The following is a 22,010-nucleotide window of genomic DNA, read 5'->3' on the forward strand; positions in this document are numbered from 1 at the left end:
GAGACAAAGCTTGCTCAGCTGTGTGGCTGCAGTGAAATGAGGCAGTGCCCAGGGACTGCAGGCTTATGCTGGGCTGGGGTCACACTTGAACATGTGGGGCTGAGTCAGCTTTGCTTTTCCTTTAGTTTCTACGGGCAAATCATAGAAGTCTGCCTGTCAGTGGAGAGAGGTGCAAGTTTGTGAAGATACTGAATATCTCCAGTGCACTTTTTGCTGGCTAAGATACTGAGTATTGCTGGTCTCAAAGCACAGGAGGGGAAGCTGAGGCACAGGGCTTTTGATTTACCTCTTGAAATCACAAAATCAGTGGCAGAAACAAGCTAAGTTGCTGGTTTCCAAATCTGCATTCACCTTTTGCCTTGCTCTCTCCTTAAAGACACACCTATGCCCTTATAATTCTTTCCTTTTTTGTCACATTTGTCTTTACTTCCTTGAAATAAATACATAATCAGGCAATATGTGCACTGGGCTTAGTCAGATATAAACTACTCAGTGTTTGAGGGCATGTAACTATTATGCCACAACAAGACAGACACTTCCAGTTACTGACAATTTTGATAAAATGTAATCTCAAATTACTTAAAAACTGTTGAGAAACATCTAATGAAATCCTATGTGATTATTCTATGTAATCTTATGTAAGAATGAGTATAATTGAGCATATGATCTCAACCAAATCACTTATGCACTTTGTGCTTCAGTGGCAGAAAGAGGTCTGAAAATCAGATTCCTGTACAGCTAAATTTTAATGATGCTGCCAATATGAACATTGGATTAAAATATTTTATATTTGAACAAAATTAACTTCAATCTTTCTGCACGGTTGCCACTCCCCCCCTCAAAAAAAATAGAGTTGTTTCCTGCCATATAGAAAGAAAAGTTGCATATCAGAGAGGAGGGAAAGTGGCCTTAATTTCCCAGAGTAGCCAGTGACCCTGGATTCCTCTCTTTTTCTTTCAAGAGAGTGCTTTCCTGAGACAGACCAAGTGGCTGCACTGAAAATGAAGCCATGTTTGTCTTTGAATAGATGTCAGAGATCACAGTTGGTTTCGAAATTTTAGGGCACCAGCTATCTGCAGTGGCACTGCCTGATTCACAGTGCAAACAGAACAAAGAGGGTCGATCTTTTGTTATCTGCTTTTATTTATATTTATTGTAGCCTGTCTCTCTAGCATGTTCGTGTGCTTGGAGAGAAACGTCACTTCCTAAACTGAGTGTGCTCCTTTAGGTTTGTGATTGCTCCTGAGAAAAAGAATCCATTTCCTTGAGAAAGCTCCTGTAGGCAGTCTTATGGTATGACCTGATTTTTACTGACTCTGGCAGGGATTGGAGGCTATTTTGTAAATTCATCCCTATGTTATGTAGACTTTTGAGAGTGAGCAGAACTTTTTTAAGCTGAGCATGTGGCAGAAAGTCTTGTGGGCACCTAGATGGGAACTTGTGATCTCTGCTGAAAAATATCCTGTGGACATTACCCAGCCAGCCTGCTGGGGTACTATGCATCCTTAGGGAAAAATGCTCAGGGGTTTGACCCCAATGGCATTCACAGACAAAGCCTTGTGGGTTTGTATGTGGTCCATGAATGCCTGCTGAAAGCTCTGCATCAATCAGAATTTATGTATCAGTTCAGAACAGTCAGACCTCTGCCATCTTCTCTGGGCTTCTTTCTTCTAAACAAAATATTTCTCTACCCAAGCAGTAAGTGGAGTGTAAGTTGGCTTTATTACTGTAGTGACGTTGAAAGGTTGGTTGCTGGGTGACCTTGCTTCTGATTTTATGGTCGAGGCCAGCTCTGGCAGCAGAGGTGTGGCCACACATTGCACTCTGTTGTCAGGCTTCTCCTGAGATGATCAGAGGTTCAGTGTCAGTTCTACAGCACTTGGGAAGCTGTAAATGTTGGCCATTTGGTATGTGAAAACCTGGATCCACAAGGAAGGGCTGAAGGAGATAAATGCCTGACAAGAGGAACTATTAAGGCTTAAAAGAAAGGCCAAGCTCTGTGAAATCCAGCACGGAACCAGGATCTGCAACCTTGGATTAGACCAGTGACCATAAAATCAACATGTGACTTATTGCAGGGCTTCCACAAACTGGGATACTGGAGCCTGCATGCTTTGCTTTGCTTTTGCTTGGAGGGTGATTTAATGTTTTTCATTTGAGAACAAAGTTTTGCAACTAATCAGACATGGAAGAAAATGAAGGAGCAGATATTTTGGAAACCAGCTCTGTCTCTAATGGTCCTTGGTGCAAGGTGAGAACTTTTATTCCCCCTCCTCCCTCAGTTACAGAAAATACTATCTTTCTGCTGTTTACAAGTGGCTTCAGTAAACCATTGCCCTTGGACCAGACTGAATGCAACCTCTGCATCACCTTTGTAAACAACTTCAGAAATTCCTTAGAGCAAGGCCGTGCTAAACATTAGGAACAGAAATGAAATGGTAATGTGTGTGGTTGAGTGACTGTCATCCACCTCACTGGAAGTTTCACCTATCTGAGTAACTGTAGGTTTCTGTGCTGTGGAAACTACCAAAATAGTTTTCTTAGGTGTTTGGAGAATCCAGAAACTTCATATAATTTTAGCAAAGCCATTGCTTTAAAATTTGCAGGTCAAATATATTGAGTAAAACTGTAGCAAGCATAGGGTAAGATAAGCATTAACTTGGGCAAACAAATTGACAATTTAACTGCGTGGAACTCAGTGTCCAGCAACACCTCCTCGTATCCCCCAGAGCTCACTGGAGAGCATTCAGCCGCCCAAATGGGTCAGCTGTGCTTGTCAAATCCCAAACAGTGACGTTCAGAGATTGTTTTCTGTTTGCTTGTGTTTGTAATTTGATCTCATGTAACAACATTGTCCTCGGCTCACATATAACCACAGGGGTAACTCTGACATCCTGCCTGAAAAAAAATCTGTTGTTGTTTCCTGTGCTTGACGTTTGAAAGATTTCCAGTTTGGACAGGTTAGCGTGTTTATATTAATCTCATCCTGTTACTTGACATTAAACGATTAGCGTTTTGGAAGTTGGACATTCTACTTCCATTTTGGTTTCCCCAAAAGTACGGGGGTTTGTTATCTTCACAAGTTTTGGAAGGGACTGGTGGAAGATTTTCTGGCTGTGCTGAGGCCAGGATTTCAGTCCAGACATTTGTGCTATGGAGAAGGAACCTCTGGGAGGTCATGTCATAAATGTGCCAGTTTAGATTCGAGCTCAGTTTTGCCTTTTCTTCGTAGGAGTTACTGGAAACTAAGAGAACTAAGGAAACTGGAAATCTCAAAATATCTGAGTGCGTGCTACTTGTTGAAAAATATTCTTAGCGAATACAGACGTGTATATCTAATGAAAAGAAGTTTGAAGAGCTGATCAAATAGAAGAAACATAAACACCTTGTCCTGTTGGAACATCTCAGCACTGATTGCTTGGTGCACTGCCCAGACAGTCATTCTCATCAGTGCTTAGGGTTCTTCACTTCAGCATGTCTAACAAAAACCAAAAAAACTGCTGCAGCATTTGCTGTTTGCTATGCTTATTTTTTTGTTTACAAAGATGGATATCCAGCTAAAAGGCAGAAGCAACACTCAAAAAAAAAAAAAAAGAAAAAAGGAAGAAATAAACAATGAGAGTAATTTGTAAACATCAAGGCTGAAAATTATTCACCTCAAATATTTGGCAACTGGGCAACAATAACAAAATATACTCACAGAACTCTAGAGCAGTTTGCAATCAAAAAGTCTGTGTTTTCATTGTATATATTACTCATCTCAGATCCTGATTGTGGTGGAGGGCTAGAAGCTGATTTCTGGAAGCAGGATGCATGGTTGTGGCAGAAGAGAATATATTGAATAACAACATGCACTCTGTCATGGCCTAAAAGTTCACAGAGTAGTGAAGATTTACATACTATTATTTTGTGGCTCATAGAATACGTTTTTCACTCTGTGAGCGTCATATTTTCTAGATTTTCCTTTAAAAAATGGGAAAAACTCCCCCCTTCCCGAGGAAAATCTAGAGGACTTTTCAATTGCATTTTAGTCATATTGGTTGCAGTCTTAAAATTTTCACTTCACTGTGATAGCACATTTTTCTCAATAAATATTGAGAAATAATATTGAGAATAGCTCATTATTCAGCTGTTCAGCAACTGCCTTCACATCTTTCAAGTGCAAATTTATGTTTGCAAATAACGTTGTCTGCCTCTCATTGTGCGTACAAGTGTTGCTCATTAGAGCTTTTTGTCAGCATCCCAAAATGTGGTAATTGAAGATCCAGCTACAAATATTTCTGTTTGTGTTTCCTATCTTAGTGTTTAGTTTAAGAGGGTTGAATCTTAAGCAAAAGTGTGTTGATGTTCTTTTGTTTATGTTTATTATAAAATTATAAAATACTGTCATTTTCTGTGGTTAGCCCAGGCTGTGCCTGTGCTGTGGCTGAGCACGGAGACCTGCACGTGGGCTGGCTTGCACCAGAGCCAGCAGGGCCTTGGTGTCATGCAATTCTAAATGCACTTAGAGGTTTTTAAATGAAAAAGAACTGGTTAGTTATTAACTTGAAAAAATATCTGATTTTAGAGAACAGAAGATTACAAAACAAACTGGATTTTCACCAGCTCCTGAAGGGCAAATAGTACACTACTCCCCACATTTCCCTGCCGTGTGTGTTTGTGTTGAAGCTTTTTCACTCTCATAGTACTTGATGTAAATGTTAATTAGCACTCCAGGGGAAATGTGTTAACAAATGTACCTTTGACACAGGTCCACAGCTATGCTTTGCTCTGTAGCTGCAGGCTGGAAAGATTAGCTGGCAAAGTAGCTGGTGCAGCTTTTGAGGAAACTCTTCAAGCAGGAGTTCGGGGGAGCTTTCTGAGCACTTGGACTTGCTGCTCTGCTGCAGCTCAGGCTGCTCTTGCTGCTCTACAGAAGAGGTGCTGGGTTTTACCATGTGAGCACTTCTAAGAAAGAAGAGCAAACTCCTAGAAAAGGGATATTTCTAACCATTAACAATGGTTCAAATAAAACCGCCTGGGCTATGGCTTTCATGTGATGAAGAAAAAATGACTTAGCACAAACTTTGTGGCAGAATTTATTCCTTCTCCTCCCCCAGTGCTGAGCTTGATTAGCAATAAATAAGGGTGGTAAAGTAATTCGTGTAAGTTGTTAGAGTAGAAAGGTAACAGTAGTGCATTCATAAACACATTTACCTCATCATTGCACTTCTTTGCCTTTCCATAAACTGCAGGGCAGAGATTCAGAAATGGAAATCATTCACAGGCTGGGATTTTTCAACAATATTCAAATCTGCCTCAACTCAGGTTAGCATGTAGATGTATTGGTGGTTTCTGGCCAGATTAATTCCAGAACCTGCCATGACTTCTGTGAAAACATATGTAGAGTCACTTCTCAAGACTTGGGTTGTTCAGCTGAAATAATTTCTGTGCAGCATCAAATCCTGATGTCTACCTGATGAGGAATAGCTCATATTTAAGATACAGTGAGAAGAGTCCAAGGTTATTAATCATTCTCTGGAAATGAGATTGGTGATTTCAGCCCAGCCCTCCTGAAACTGGTCTTGGGTTTGCAATAGCATGAAAACCCTGCTGCAGGAGCATGCCTGTGCCTCCAAGAGCAAAGGGCAAAGCTGCTGTTGGGAGTCCCTCCTTCTCTGGAGCAGGATGTGCACGAAGGATGCTGGTGTTACCAAGTGGCTCTTGATCAGCTGTGCTAACCCTGGCACCCTTCTTGTGTTGCCCTCAGTGGGTATTTGCAAGAAGGGTGCCTCATACTTTTTTCCTTCCTGTAAAATGGTTCCTTTCTGGCTTTTATGGCCCTATGGGGAGTTTTCAAACCAGTGAGCTGTTGCTGGTCAGGGGCCATCAGCCTCTGTTTCAGAGCTAACTCAGAGGTTTCCAGGGACTTCAGTGAAGAGCAGGAGGGTGGGCAGAAAGTGAACTAGTGCATGTCTGAGTGCTGAGCAGCCCACAGGACATGGCTCAGAGCCCCTGGGCAAGCCTCACCTCTAAGTAGGTCAGCCATGGAGAGGCACTGCTGCTTTCTGCTCATTGTGTGTCCAGGCTACAAGTGAGAACCAGGCTGTGCAGGGTGTGCTTGGGCTGTTTGTCCCAGCCATGCCTTCAGCTTGGCTTGGCCTGCAGGCTGGGACAGCCCTGAGATGGGTTCCTGGCACAGGGAGTTCATGGCAGCACTCTTATTTTGAAGTGAAAGAAATTATTTTGATTGGTGAAAGAAACACCAATCTTGTCTGCAGTGGGAGATCACCTCACTTTGAATTGCTGCTAAATAAATGTGGCCTTGACTCAGTTAAATGTGTCCAGAACTACTGGATGGAAGCCCTCTGGCAGGGTGCTGCCTGAAGATGCTGCTGCTTGGGAAGGGACTTTGACTGTTCCAAACTGCTCTCTCCTTGTCCCTGCACAGAGCCCCATTGAGCATGTCAGGAAAATTAATCCACAAACACCAGAGGTTTATGTCCAAAAAGGGACAGAGGAGTCCTCTTATTTAATTTGAATAAAGGGAGAGGCCATGGGGTATTCCCCTGGGATCTCTCAGATTTTTGGAGGACGCAGCCTCCTTTTTATCCTATTTTCCTGCTGCATTTCCCTCTCTCTTTCCCCATTGGCTGAGGTACCTGAGAGGTACAGACTTCCTGGAATACCTGATACCTAAGATTCCCCTCTAATGTATAACCCTCCTTTTAATTTTTAATTATTATGGATTTCATAGTTTTTCCCCATTTTCTCTTTCATCTTTCAATATCCAATTTCATTTCTCAGCAAACCTACAGTTTGTTTGTAGAGGCAAATATCTTTTCCCATTCATCAGTCAGTGGAATCCTTCCCATTGTTTCTTTTATCTCTCAGTGCTAGTCTTATCTACCAGTAGACCCACAGCTTGTTTGTAAAGACAAATTTGTCATTCCTCTCAAGCAGAGAGCACAGAGCACCCCAAACCCTGTGTGAGGCACGGAGCAGGGATGGGGAGCCTGGCAGGACACCCAGGCCCCACAGCACCCGAGCCTGCCCTGGAGAGCAGCTGCAGCTCCACTGACTCCAGCAGCCCCTCCGTGAGCGTGGCTGCATTTTGGCACCACGCAGCTGCCCATGCAGCGGTGACAGAGGTCAGACCTGAGCTATGCTGCTTGGTTCTGTGGATGTATTAAACCACTTTATTAACAGTAATGGGCTGGATTAGCATCTGGCCTTGCTCTTGCTGAAAAATTCCATGTGGGAGATGCTGGGCTGTGGGTTTTTGCCTGAGGAGGAAACAGCACACAGCACCTCCAGAGCCAGCTAGTGACAGGTCATAACCAAGTGCAGTGCCTGCTTCTGTGTCCTGTGGCAGTGACAAAAGATAAAAGTAACTTTTATTGTTAAAAAAATCCTCGTTTCAATAGCCCCTCTTCCCACCGGATTGCAATTGATTTTCTCAGCTGCTATACTTTTGCTGTTTGTGTCTATATTCATAAATAATCTTCCAAATTTTAGCAACAATAGATATACCAGTCAGCAGTTGTCTAAAATCATGTAAAAATTGAGACTTGAAGGACAACAATTCCATCCAAAAAGTTGTTGTCTATCGGGCTGCTTTGGTTTTGGCTCTTGCTCTAAGTAATCTGATTTCACAGTATCCAGCCAGGGGTTAAAATTCAGCTCAAGACAAGTGCAAAACTCTCTCAGGTTTTGATAACTTGTTTGCTGTCTAACTCAGCAATAATCTGGTTCTCACATTGGAGTAAACTGATCACCCAGCAGGAACTGGACTTCTGCCTTGTTGAAGGACGAATGTTGCTTTAGTTGCTCAAAAGGAAAATATACAAGAAATGCAGAATCCTTGTTGACTCAACAACTGAAAGAAACATCACAACATTTCCTAAATCAACACATGGCAAATCTCAAAACAAAGTCTGAACAGCAGCCAGCAGCTTACAAGGCAGGAGATAATACTGTGACAAACTGAGACCTTGAATCTTCCCTGCCTAAGCCATGGGAGTGAGCTGGGAGCTCTGTCTGCTGATGTTCACTCGTGTCTCAGAAGAGCTGCTTATGCATGAACCTACTTGCTTTGCAGTCAGGAAATTTAATTATTGCTTCCACAGTAGCCCTCAAAGAGTACCCTGTGCATGAAATATGCACTCATACCTGGTATGTCCCATAATTTCTTCTGTTTCCACATATGGAGTTAAGGTTAATGTTCCATACACTATGGACAAATAGTAGTTGTCATGGGTACCATAGCCTTGAATTTCCTGTCTCCTGGGTGATTAAATTCCCCACAGTAATTTTACTTTGTTTATTTGTTTCTGCGACTCCTTATTTCCTTGGTTTGCTCTCCTTGAGAACATTTCACAGGCTGCTTAGATCTCCTCAGGCTTTTGCATTTTCTACACCAGTTTCAGGAAAAAATGAAGCATTTTTCGTAAGGTGCGTGAAGCAGCAGGAAACAGAGAGGAGTGCAGCCCCACCAAGGGCTCTTGGTGGGGACCTGGCTTGTTGAAGTCTGTGCTGCTGGAAATCCCCAGGCTTGCTGAGCAGCCCACTCCAACACCTGTACAGCTTCAGCATTGCAGTGTTTGTCTGTTCTGACTGAACTCGGTTCTCCCCAGGAGCCTGGTGCTGGGAACAGCCAGAGTGAGTGCTCAGCCTGCCTGTGGAATTCACAGAGTGTCAGCAGGAATCTGATGGGCTTTGAGAGTTTCTGTCTCTGGCCCTACAATAACAAAAGGTCTACCTTTGGCTGATAGGATTTGGGGGCCTTTGCAACACTGCTAGCTGCTCTGCCAGAGCTTTACAAATTGTCCAAATGTTTAGGTTAATTCCCTAATCCTAGCCCTCCAGAAAATGGCATAAAATAACATTGAAATGGGAACAACAGCTTGTAAAAATATAGCCTAAGCTGGTAAGTAAAATGAGTAAGTAGCTGTTAAATGCAAAATTTTATGCAAAAGGCATAAAAAGACAGTGGGAGCTTTTGCTGTTTAATATGAAATGTTCTATAAATAAAGCTAGGTGGTTACATATTGACAAAATTGGTCACCCCTAATTTAAGGCATGTCATAGGCAGTGGAAAAAGTGTTCCCATAGACCTGACTAATGTGGATAGAAATAGAGAGCAATTTGGAAAACTTAAGCTAGAATGGCATCATTGTAAGTGCAGACCCTGCAGGCTGGATGTCAGTGCTGCCAGCTTTCCTTCAACAGCCTCCGTGGCACTGAGCTTGATTAACTGGCACTGTTTACTTTGAAGTCCTGATAATTAAAACTGGAGTGTCATCTGCATTGTAATTAATTTGCTCCTCTGCACCTAATTCATTCTGACAGTATAGATTAATGATGGTAAATGACCAACAAGGATTTATCATGAGATGATTCTTAGTTCTACAGGCTGCCTCAGACAATTACAGGAAGCGATTGTTAACTTCAGGCTATTGTCCTGGTGTAATCGTGCATGTGCATTCTCAGCGTTGTTTTGCAGTAAAACCCATCCAAGGGCTTCATAAAGATCCAGTTATGGTCCCTAAGAGGCTGAGCCACCCCTGTAAAAGTGGAAGAGGGGAAGCACAGGCTGATGATGCTGCTCTGGTTTTTCAGTATCCCAATGCGTGAAGTCTCTGCCGATATCAGCAGGAGCTGAGACTGAGCACGATTTCTGCAAATCAGATGCTTTTGTAAATATGATTGTGGTGGGAGGTTGGGCAACAGGGTCAGCTGGGCAGGCTCATTTGTGACCAGTGCTCTTCCTCTGTGGCAATGCTGGTGTCTCCTCCATGGGTGCCATGGGGAGGAAGGACCTTTTTATCTGAGCAGGTTACAGGACCACAGTAATTCAGCAGTCCTGTCTGCCAAGAACTGCTGTGCATCTAAGCAATAGCCTCAAGAGTGGTCATTATTTTGAACTACCAAAACACACTTTATAGAAGAGATGCCCCCTCAAAAGGAAGATATTGAGTTCCCTGAAAGCTTAGAGCCTCAGGAGGTTTCACTAGTCAGGCTTGCAAAATCTTGACTTTCAAGCCAAACTGGTCACAGCTGGGGGACAGCAGCACGTCATGCTAAGCAAAAGGTCATGAAAAATGATGTAAATGAAGCAAAATTTTCCAAAGCATATGAGGTGCTCAAGCTCCGTTTGCTTCTTGCAGAAAGTGGTTTCATGATTACATTTGCTTGTAATAGCTTCCTTGTCTACACAAGGAACTTAACCTGGCTTATTTAAACTGTATCACGCATTACTGCAAGAATACCTGATTAACAAGATGATCGATGTGTGTTGTTCCACTTGTCAGTCAATAAGAATTAACATGCAGGAGACTAGTTCAGAAATGAGAGATTATAATGGACGTTTGCTTTTCTTTGTGCTGAAGTGTTGCTGCGTGAGCAAACAAGTGTTAATATGATGAGCTGAGCTCCACTGCCTCCCCTCCCTAAGGCTGGCATTTTCCTCACTCCTCGACTGTTCCCCCATTTGTACCAACCCCAAACTCCCTCCTAGGAGCGGTGAAGCTCCTTTGTGCTTGTAGTAGAGGCCTGGGATTTTTTTTCCCCTCTGCTCTTGGGATGTTCCTGGGAGTGCCCCTCCTGTCAGTCCCATCCAGCCTGTGCAGCACCTTTGGCAGTGCTGGCCATGGGCATGTGGTTGGCTGAAGCTGTCATTGACCCCAGATGGACCCGAGCCAGTCTCTGGTGTGGTTGATCCACCAGTGTCATGTACTCCCAGGCCAGACCAAGCACAAGGCTTAACTGCGAGTGGTTTTAGTGTTTATCAGAAAATGTTGCTCCGTTTTGCCCACACTGCCCTGGGGACATCAGTGTGATCCTGGTGGCTGCTGGTTGTGCAACAGTGCTCCCTGTGCTACTTCTCTGCACTTTAATGACAATCACATCGTATTTCTGCCACCAGTAACCACATGGGCTGGGTAACAAGACCCGAGCAAATAAGAAAGGTGGGAAAAGAATGACAAAACAGAAACGCCTTTTTGATTCTTCCCCCCTTCTTCTTCCCTCGAGTGACAAAATCTATTGGTAAGTGGGTGTAGCTGACCTGTCCCTCCTTCCCCAGCCTCAGAGAGATGGTGATGAGGTAGCTTTGGAGGGGAGGGGTGTGTGGATGAAAGAGGAGGTCTCTGGGGCACCATGGCCATGGAAACATGCAAAGTTGGTGTTAGTGTTTGTTATTGTTGGCTGCAGAGACGCCTGCTCTGCACCTTCAGCCCTGAAGGAACTGGGGTACATCTGAAAGGGTTTATCTGTGAATAAGAAAATAGGGCTTGAGAGCAGAGCTGGATCAATGGTGAGTTTTTTTAATTTGCTCTCTGACCCTTCCCCCTCAGCTATGAAATATAAACATAGGTCTAATGAAACTAAAGCAGAGGTTGCCTTGGAGAAAATTGAAGAGGCTTAGGAGGAAAATTCTTAAATTTTGCAAAATGTTTTTATTCAGTCCCTAACAGAATTCCTGCAGTTGCTTTATAAGCTGTTTCTGTTTGTCCCCTTGCATTTTGGAAAAGCGAAATCAAACCCAACCCATTTAATTTAGAAAATACCAAAGCAAAACATTTCACAGAACTATAGAATAGTTGAGGTTGGAAAGGAACACTGGAGATCATCTAGTTCAACCCCTCTGCTCAAAGCATATTTGAATATGCTATACATTTCTGTTTTGAACTTTTATCTGTGTCCACAGTAATTTCCTAAATTTGGCTTGAATTTCTAAACAGATCTTTGCTTCCTCCCCAACTGTATTATGGGATCAACTTCATATTTACTGATTTTTATTTTCTTAGGCTTCTCTTTGGGAAATCTATGTCCTCTGTGCTAGGCTGGCAATGTATGCTGTCTTCAGATGCCCTGTAGAAAGTGTTTTCCAGATGTCATGGATTCCACATAGCTTCTCTTTTCTTATTCCACATAGCTTTATATAACCACGAGTGTTTGACTTTTTATTTGCTTATTACAGCACACTTGTGGCTTAAAAAGATGTGGACACTCATGGGAGTAAAACATTAGCATTTATTATAAAAGGTAGTAATATACTGTCTGGTTGGCTTCCTACCTGTGTCCATACATAGAATCAGAGAGTCATTTAGGTTGGAAGAGACCTTTAAGATCATCAAGTCCAGCCATAAAACCAACAACTTCACCACTAAACCGTGTTCATCTCATCTCAAAATGCTGACCCATGTCTGCAATGATTTACTAAAGGGACAAGGTAGTGTCTGTCATTTATCCACTTACTTTTTTTGCCAAGTTAAAATAAAAAGCAACCCAAAACTGAAAAAAATGCAAAACATTGACAGCACATAAAGAGCAACTGAGGATGCAGAAACATGAATGACTAGGATGCCTCAGGCTTGGATGTGCTCAAAAGCTTACACAAAACTGAAAAGAAGGTTGATTTGTGAAATCCATTTGTTGGTGCCCATAACAGTGTCACCCATGGTGGCCTGTGGGGTCTGACACCTGAATTCCTACTGCTTAGGGGTGGGTACACTGTCTGAGCTGCCATTTTGGCAGAGATTTGAATGGCAATTGGTGTGATTTGGATGCTGGCTGAAGCAATACAATTGGATTTGTCCCATTTGTAGTCACAAAGTGCTGTGGGTCGAGACTGTGGAACTATCTCACCTCTGTATGAAAACTGCAGTAATGTCAACCTCATGGAAAGGAAAGCCCTCAGTCCCAGTACAGCATGAAACTTGTCCACTCTTTGTGAAATGGAAAAACAGTAATTAATCTCATAAAATGTAACTCAGCCCTTCTATATTTTTTCTTTTAATTTCCTTTCCTGCCTTTTCTTATTGCAAATTAAAAAAAAAAAACAACAACAAAACCCAAATGGCTAAAACTCCAGGGTTCCTTAGAAAAACTATTCCCTCATGTTTTCATCTGGAGCAGTTTTCCAACAGTGACATGAGCTCACAATATGTTAGTCTGACTCTAAATAAGATTTTCCAGAGTTGGCTGGAGGTTTTGGCTTAGTTCTAGAATAAACTGCTTTGGAAACCTTTCTGGAGTGGATTCTGGATAACCTGGCACCCTTTAAAGGATTAAAAAGTTATGCATAATTTGCCCTTTCAAAATACTCAAGGCTTTTAAATTTCTCACCCCAGAAAATATCTTTCTTTTCATCAAACATCAGCTGTTTCCAATTGCTTCGTTCTATTTTGGTCAATTATTCTCTCTTTTCCTTCCCATGCATGACTAAGTACCTCCTTTAAATCAACATGAAGCAATTCGTTTTTCCATTCATCCATTTGGTTGTGCTGGTTTCTTTCACTGCTGGAATGTCACATGAACGTCACACATTGAAGGAGCAAGATCATCTCTGCAGTTCTGAGTACTTGGTGCCAGTTCTGCAGTTTAGGACGTGAAAAGCACGACAACTGCTGTTTTCTGCATGTTTTAGCTAGTTCATTTTCTGCAGCCCTGAGCAGAAATGCTCAGGCCATGGCAGCCCCACTCAATGCTGTGATGCCCAGGCTTGTGGTGTCATGGTAAGCATTCCAGCTCTGGAGCAGTGGGAGTCATTCTGCCTCAGCTCAGCCCTAAGCTCAAGCAAAGTGGTCCTTTTGGGGTCAGGCAGGCTGAGCCTGGGGGCCAGGACAGGCTGCTCTGGCCGTGCCCTTGGGAGGGCTTCCTGAGCCATTGGTGCAGTGCCTGGCTGCTGGTTTGGCTGTGCTGGCTGGTCAGAGGCACAGCTCTGTGCTGAGCACAGTTCCTGGCGTGGATGTGGCCTAGGAACAGTTGCCTTACACAGAGGGGACTGATCCTTGTTAGAAGTGCAGTGACGTGCAGGTGCCAGCCCCCCTGGCAAGGTGGTCCATGCAAATCCTGCATCAAATTCCAGTGACCAAGAAAGCATCCACAGCTCAGTCCTGCCATTGCTGAGGCACCTAAATGCAATCTTGCATTTGCCTGGACCTATGCAGCTGATGAGCAGGCACACTGCTCTTCAGTAACTTTGTTTTCTTGTGCTCAGGTTAGAAGGAAATTTCTCCAATCTTTGAGCTCTTGTTTAGTATACAAACACCCATCAGATTTCTGATTTCTGACTCCTGCGTATGTGACACATGCATTTTCCTTTCAGTTGACAAACACAGAAGCTGCAATTATCCAGAAAAAAGAAATACCAAGGCCAAGCATAGCAAAGAGTTTGTTTTGGTTTGGGTTTCTTTCTTTTGGTGAAGTAAAGAATATGCTGGAGACAGATTTGACAAAGTGAGTGATCCAGATTTTTGTGGCAGTTGCATCCCAGCGCTAGCTCTCATAGCCACAGCTGATCCAAGCTGTGCTGTGTTCTGCAAGGGAAGGAGCCAGGTTCAGACCTGCCAGAAGGCCCTGAGCACTAAACCCTTCTGTCCAGAGTGGGATATGTAAAGCTGCATTTCCTCAAGACTGCTGCCAAATGACTAATCTTGGACACTTTCAGGCATTCCAGCATGTCTGGCTAGTGGTTACTCCAGCCATCCTATTGTGTTTTTGGGAACCAAATGTCTTGCACACTGAAGCAAGGTGCATATTATACAAGGGGTTCCTGTAATGGATGTAGGTAGAGTTAGTGGCCAAGGCACAGTGGCTTTACATCAAAGATAACCTTGTGAACAGGGAGCATTGTGTGCATGCAGGGGAATCAGATCCCCTTCTTTATAGTTTACTTAGGAGTCATGGGCAGCGAGGGATTTTTAAACAGAGATTGAATGAATTAGTCCATTAACTTCTGTTTTCCTTTCCACACAAGTGACGACTACCTGTTATGGCCAGAGGTGAGCTAACAAGACAGTGCTCTGCAATCAGCCACTGGTCAGACCAGATCACACTATTTACAGTGAAAGAGAGCTCATGCTTTCTGCCAAGAGATCCCAAGCTCAGACACTATTCTGTTGCCTAACCTTGCTTGTTTGCATTTACTGAGGGACTCCCTAAAACTGGACTGTGGTGATTCTTTCATTGTATGTTGAGAGCTATCTCAGAGTATACTCCAGAGAGTATTCAAGCTTCATCTCATGGGAGCTTCCTTTTTGTTTAAGGTGCAATTATTATTTGTTTTCAAAACATAATTATATGTCCAGACCCTGACTACGTCCTGTACGTATTTGAATGCTTTCCTGCAGGCAGTGCATCTCCCAGAGGCTACTTCTGGTTCATGTCAATGGCCTTTGAGGTTTCACTACACTTTTTATTTTGATGATAAATTATTGTGGTTTCCAAAGGTTAATCATTAGTGTTCTGCAGAAGAGATGTCCTGTCTAGATAGTGTGGTTTCCTTTTAATTGTCTTTTTTGGATCTAGCTTTGTTCTTATACTGTGGGATAATGTGCCAAAGATGGCACTGTGCAGGCTGTGTTGACAAGTTGGACTGTGCTATAAAATACTCCTTTTGATCCTGCTTTTTTTTCTGAACTCCACCAGCTCCCTTTTTTTTCCTTATATAGAAGCCCTTTGCCTTGTATCTCCTGTTTGGATCAGGGCTTGATGGGTTGGATCAGGTCACAGTACTTTCTTGTCTGACTGAGACAGGATGGATGTCCAAGAGGATGAGCTGACCTCCATCACAGCTGGTTATGTGAAGAGGGAGCAATGCACCAGTGAAATTGGCTTCCCCACCCCAGCTAATACATTGCATTGTCTTGTCTTCATAGGTAACACGGAGTTTTCTTACAAATCTATTCAATTTTATGGCTACATGAATCTATTGTATGAATCTTTGTTGAGAATTACAGTCAGTAACCAGTTGTACCAGTACAAGGAGTTATTGTCATGTCCTAACCTGTTCCTTAAAATACCAGCTGTCTTCACTGAGAAGGCTTAAAAGCTCTTTGTCAAGGTCCATCCACCATGGCTAGCTAAGGCCAATTTTAAACTCATATAACTCAAGACTCCTGAAATACACTTCAAAAGAGGACTAAATAGCTGCTTTAAGTGGGAAGAAGTAGGGTCTATGAGTGCCACCCACCAGATCCTGCCTGGCTGGCTGGGCTGTGGAAGGGTTGGGGATTTCCCCCCTGAATGCCATCTCCCAGGCAGTGCAGTGACCCATCCCAGGTCTCTGGACCTGGTGCTCAGCCTCCCCTCTGCTCCAGGAAAGGGGGGGAGTGCTCCAGCTGCGTCCAGCCTGCCCGCCTGGCCACGGGAGGCTCTTGAACTACAGAACAAAATAAATTCCTTCAATCCTAGCAATTTTCCCCAAAGCAGATCAGCAGGCAGCAGGCCTATGTTCTGTGGCTTGCAGTGGGCATGTGAGTATCCCAGGATGCCTGTGTTTGATGACTATACCCCAAAGCCATGTCTGTGTTTTTCTGTGCCCACAAACAGCATTTGAAAGATATCACATAGAGAACCAAAATCATCTCCCGTGGCTTCAGTGGAGCTGCTCCTGATCCAAGAGCTCCTTGCCTGGGTACCAGCACTCAGGCACTCCAGGTGATTTGGCTGCAGAGAGCACACCATCACACCTCTGGGCCTGCTCTCCATCCCACCAGGAATGCTGCTCTCCAAGGCCCCCTTGAACAGGAATTGAACTGACACACAGAAAATGCCAACAGTTCCATGCTCGAACAAGAATTAGGAAGTATTTTAAACAAGCATAGTTAAGAAAATAGATTGAGATGAGAATTGTTTCCCTGTACAGCTGTGTAAAGATTCTTTCCGGGTTTCTGAGCTTCCTCAAAAGTGTCAGGTTATTCCCCAAATACAAGTCAGATATGAATAAACCCACTGCATGTGTCTCCAGAGCCATCAACTCCTTTTCCTGCAGTGGTTCCCCATTAGTAAAAAAGATGGTAGACATTCCTTTCTAGGAGCAAACTTGCTACACTAAATGTCATCTCACTTGACTGTTACTGGCATTCTCCTGATAAAATGACCTTCAGAGAAATGCACTCTTATCAGAAAGCTGTTTCGTTTAAAACTTTTTAGATGATCACCTCGAGCTTTTTCACTGGTGCAGATCAAGATGTGCTAACTCTAGGAGAAGCAAAGTGTTGCTGCAGAATCATAGGTTATGTTGCACTAGAAAAATATGGAATTTTACTTGGCTATACTAACTGTCTTAAATATATGATTTCCCAGAAACCACTGAAGCTTCAAAAAGTGAAGACTTTGATGAAAGAGGTCAGATTACAGGCTTGCTTCTGGGGAATGACAAATACTTCCCCGGTCATTAAGAGCAAATCACTCAATATTTTCCCATCTCTAAGGAATTGGAATCATAAATCAACTAGTATTTATGATGTGTTACAGTATGTCTATGAGATAGGGCTATATAACTTTAGATAACAGAAAGTCTTATTTATTATTAAGAGATAAAAGGCAGCACAGCATCTGTTCTAGAAGAAATCCATGGTTTCTATAATCTTTTCTGAAGTTCTTTTCTCACTGAAGTGGTTAACAAAGCTTGGATGTAATATATTCTAACCTAATGTGCCTAATTTAGCTGAACACTTTAAATTCTTTCAGTTATATGGCTCCGGTCTGTCTGTTTTGGTTTTTTTTTTTTTTTTTTAACCTTTTTTTTCCACTGCTGAGCTCCATAATTGTTCCTTTTAGCCACAGTCACCTAAGGTCAGGCTGTACCTTGCTAAGGAGGCGAACTGCAAACAAGGCTAACTCAATCACGTGTCTCCAGCCCATTCCTGTTATTAATCCTCCCAAGTTCTGGGCCTAGAACTTGGCAGAGCAACTAAAGTAAACTTTTTATCAGAAGTTCACATTCTCCTCAAGTGGAGGGAGAGCTGGATAATCCCTGCCTTTATTTTTTTTTTGAAGAATATTGTGATGTGGGAACTACCTCAGGTTTGTTTCAGTAGTGCAGGGGGCACAAACGTATTGAAAAAATATTGTTTGTGCAATGTGAATTTAGTCAGATAAAATTCTGTTTCTCTTCCCAAAAGCACACTTTCAGAGCACTTTCATTAGTAAATATGCTGTTATTGTAACAAATATGATAAACTGGTGAGAAAATGGCCAAAATACGTGCAGTTTATTCTCTGACAGTAAGCTGGTCTGGGGATTTAGGTTTTATCTGAAATCTACAGCACCACAAAGAATTTTTATTTCTGCTTCATTCGTTGTGTGGAAAAGTCCTGCTTAATTTACTTTCTCTTACTCATATAATTTTCACAGTCTTCAGCTCTGCTTCCATTCTCTGTCTGTTTAGTTCACTGCATGGGAACAGACACTGCAGATTCAGAAAATCAAACTGGAAAGGACAGCAAGGCTGATATATTTTGCCCCCAGTGCCTCTCAGAAGCCCAGTGCTGCCAGTGCCTTGTAAATACAAAGATCTAATGCAAAATGTTACATTGGGATAAAGGTGGGATCAATCTGTTCTAATTAGGGCAGCTCAAATAACAGCATCAGATAAATGCCTCAGATGGGAAAATATAACTGTAATTTTTAATGTGTTGATATTATCAAAAGGTTCCTATATTAAAATAATAAAAGTGTGTCATGTGACAAATGGGTGAGAAAATAATAATAATAATAATTATTATTATTATTATTATTATATAGAAGCAGAAATTATGAGGGCTGCCAGGAGAAAACATTTAGTATTTATATATTCGTCATGTAGTAGAGGGCTGCAGTGAGGTGATGCCATTATGCTGCTGTCAGGACGAGCTCCTCACACCGTGCCTGCTCACCCTGCCCAGGATGCTGCAACAGCCCAGGCACTTTCACAGGGTCTCCTTTGTATCCCAGAGCCATCTTTTGGTGATAATTTCATTTCTCTCTTCCACATGTTAAGAAGTAGCCAACACAGCCAGCAAACAGGTAAGTAACAATGTGTTTTACAAAGCACTTGCAATCTTATTTAAACCTGTGTGTCAGTGATTTCCCTGTGTGTGTGCAATTTTGCAGGTAATTCATACAGTGATGAAAATCCCCTAAGTGTCATTGTAGGCTAACGCCCTTTTCCATTTTTAAATGTTCAACAACCTGAGCTGACAGGAAGGAGAGTTTGCATTTTCTGTTTTGTTTTCTAAAAACAGCATCTACATGAAAGAAGTTGAAGTGTGTACACCTACAGTTTCTCTCCGAGCAGAGTGCTTCCAAAACAGCCCTTGTATACTGTTTTCTGTTATTTGGCTTATAATATTAATAAAAACTTGAACAGAAATGTTGTGAGGCATGGAATTTGCTATATTGCTATTTACTTCTTTAATTTGTTTTTCTTTTTGATCATCTTTTACACAGTCAGTGAAATAGCTCACAGCTGGACCCAGAGTTTCAGCTGTGAGACTGGGCTTCTGCCTAGACACTGAATTAACTGCAGGTGTAAAGAACCTGGTATATCTCTCCTCCTTCTGTTTTTGTGGGGAGTTTGTAGAAACCTGAAGGATGCCTTGCTTAGTCAGTGGTAGGTGTAAGTCCAGGATAACTGTTGCTATTTTGGGGGAAAACCTCTAAGAGTAGGCAAGTGTTTCCTGATGTCCCTCTGCCAGAACATCAGAAAAATTCTCCCTGGGTGGCAGTGAGCCAGGGTGGCAGCCCCAGCGAGGTTTGCCCACCTGTGTGTGATGTCAGGGTGAGTCAGGGCACTGAGTGAAAACTGATCAAGTAGCATGGCAACTCTGGGTGCAGGATGTGGAGAACCAGGCACAGCTGAGTCACAGTGTTCCACAGAGCTGCCATCACTGCCTGCCCCTGTGCAGCACCAATCTGTACTAGGTAAGCTGAGTTTAAACTGTTCTCTCTCGTAGTATTTTTCATTAATACCTGTATTTCTCCCCAGAGAAAGACTGATTTTTCTGAGATTTGCTGTTCCTCCTGAAAAAGAAATGCGACTATGTTTGGAAAAAACTTTTATAGTGAGATTATCTTACAATAGGCATCTGATGTATATACTTTTTTTTTGTTTTCTTCTCAATTTATCTCCCCTCCTAAAAGGCCACATAGCACTTCCCCTGTGAAATGCAGAGGTGCTAACTTAGTTTCCTTTTAAAAAGAGAATCAATTTACATCAGGGTTTTGAAGTCCTAAAGACTCAGCTTTGTTTTAAAAAGTGGTTATTTCTTTTGGTGCCCAAGATTGTCGAAAGGAAAATGTCATTTTTTTGGTGTTTATACCAGCTGAGCAATAGGGAAGCAGCCTGCATGGGGTCTGAAGAGATGTCATGTGCATGGTATGATCCTGATCTTCTCAAACACTCTGATACTTGCCCAATGAACTTCTAAGAGTGCAAGGAGATGACTAAATCTTCAATTGCTTTGTCTGGATTGGTATACTTACTGTGGTAGTGAATTTAAGAGTGACTGTTTTGACTTAGTTATGTTAATTCATTGTAAAGGTAATATGTGGAATGGTTTGTTCTGAAACTCCCCAAAAGCAGAAGTGCAAACCAGATTTGGGTTGTGGGGAAAGGTGTGTTTGGCACTTGGGCCACGTGAGAGATAAGGCTTGCTTCTGGTTTCCTGCAGCCATCAGAGTGAGAGGCCTTAATGTGAAGGGATGGGAAGCAGGGAGCTGTGCCTGGAGATGTATCAGGGAGACATAGATGGCACCACAGCCTATTTAAATTGAGCATGGATTAAAAAGCTTCTTGATAGAGCACTGGGAACCCACACACCTGGGCATGGTAAGTGCAGACCCAGGAGATCTTGCCAAAGCAGATCTAAACCATGAGATCAGCCCCCTCAATTCATCAGATCATTCCAAAAGCAGATCTAAACCATGAGATCAGCCCCCTCAATTCATCAGATCATTCCCCACCCCATCTGTTTGGAAGCCTCTTACAAATTTAAGGGATGTGTTTTATAAGTATTTTTCAACTCTGTTCCCAAAACATTTTGGAGATTTTTTTCTTTCTTTTTTTTAGTGCTTGCTATTGTGCTTGTGTTACAGAGCCTGTCAACCCCTGCAGCACCCAGCTGTGCTGGCTGTAACCATAATTCACACAAACTGCCAAGTGCTGTTCTGCTTAATATGACAGATCCTTCCGTGATAGCTGTGCTAGCAGCCCTGGTGAATGTGGTGGGAAGGATGGTGCCCATGTGGGTAAGATTTATGTTTGTTAGGGCTGTGGTGAGTAAGCCTGCAAGCACTGCCTTCCCCTTTTCAAAAACTCAGAAGATTTATCTCTCCAACACATCCTGAGTCTGTTGCTCTGTTTTTTAAAATAGCTATCCCCAGAAAACTTCCATACCTTGGTGTTTCCACCTGCCCTCTCTCTTGAGTGTGGTTTCTCCCTATCTCTCCCCCAAGTTGTCATCTCCTCTTGCAATTCTTGTGGCGTTGCTCTTCCTGCTGCTCAGCTGGATGCGCAGACAGCTATAAAATGGAGTTTACAAGAAACATGATCTATGGGTGCTGTGCCTTGGCACCACAGAAATTCTTGTACATTCCTCCTTACAACTGTCTGCATGCAGAACTGCGTGTTGGCAAGAGACAAGGACTGCAACTTCCCTGGTGGGAGCTTACAGAAATGAGAATTCACTTGGAAAAATAGTTGGAAAGAGTAGTGTTGGACAAATGCTCTGCCATTGCTGGACAGTCAGAGCCTGACTGCAATGAAAGGATGGATGTGAAACATTCCTGGGAAAAGGGATATATTCAATTGCACAATCATCTCTGGGTTACCTATTGGTGGTAGGGCACGATCCTATTTGTTAATTAAGGATTCAGCTTCTTGGATATGCTTGCATAAACGCTCCACAGAAAGACTAAACATCGGGGAAGGACTGTACACACTCGGGTATGACTGAGTGTATTTGAAGGTGTTGTTTGGACCCAAAGAAAGAAAATGTACTTGAGAACACAGCTAGGAGTTGTTAAGTATTCAAATGAGGTCCAGTTCCCTGTGTTTATATTGGGACAAGTTTGTAGGATAAATTCTTCAGTGATCTAAGAACATAAATCTCACAGCTAGGACATGGGATTTTTTGCTATTGTGAATAAATCACTGCTCAGTGTGACCATGGATGATGTATCTGTTCCTTAAATAATAAATTCAGCAACCATGAAAACCATCTGTTTTGCAGGTGTACCGTCTAGTCTTAAAGAGTAAT

General features: G+C 42.7%; 1 protein-coding gene across 1 annotated transcript in view; it reads left to right on the forward strand.

Moving 5' to 3' along the window:
* The first annotated feature begins 1,857 nt into the window (after positions 1 to 1,857).
* The window catches only part of PDE8A (phosphodiesterase 8A), a 155,458-nt gene continuing 135,305 nt past the window's right edge, over positions 1,858 to 22,010 (forward strand). Inside the window, exon 1 of the mRNA XM_014887716.2 lies at positions 1,858 to 2,251. Coding sequence (XP_014743202.1) covers positions 2,186 to 2,251 — 66 coding nt within the window. The 5' untranslated portion in view covers positions 1,858 to 2,185. The remainder of the gene's footprint in view (positions 2,252 to 22,010) is intronic.

The sequence above is a fragment of the Sturnus vulgaris genome, chromosome 13 (genome assembly GCF_052056855.1).
Source record: "Sturnus vulgaris isolate bStuVul1 chromosome 13, bStuVul1.hap1, whole genome shotgun sequence".
Taxonomy (NCBI): domain Eukaryota; kingdom Metazoa; phylum Chordata; class Aves; order Passeriformes; family Sturnidae; genus Sturnus; species Sturnus vulgaris.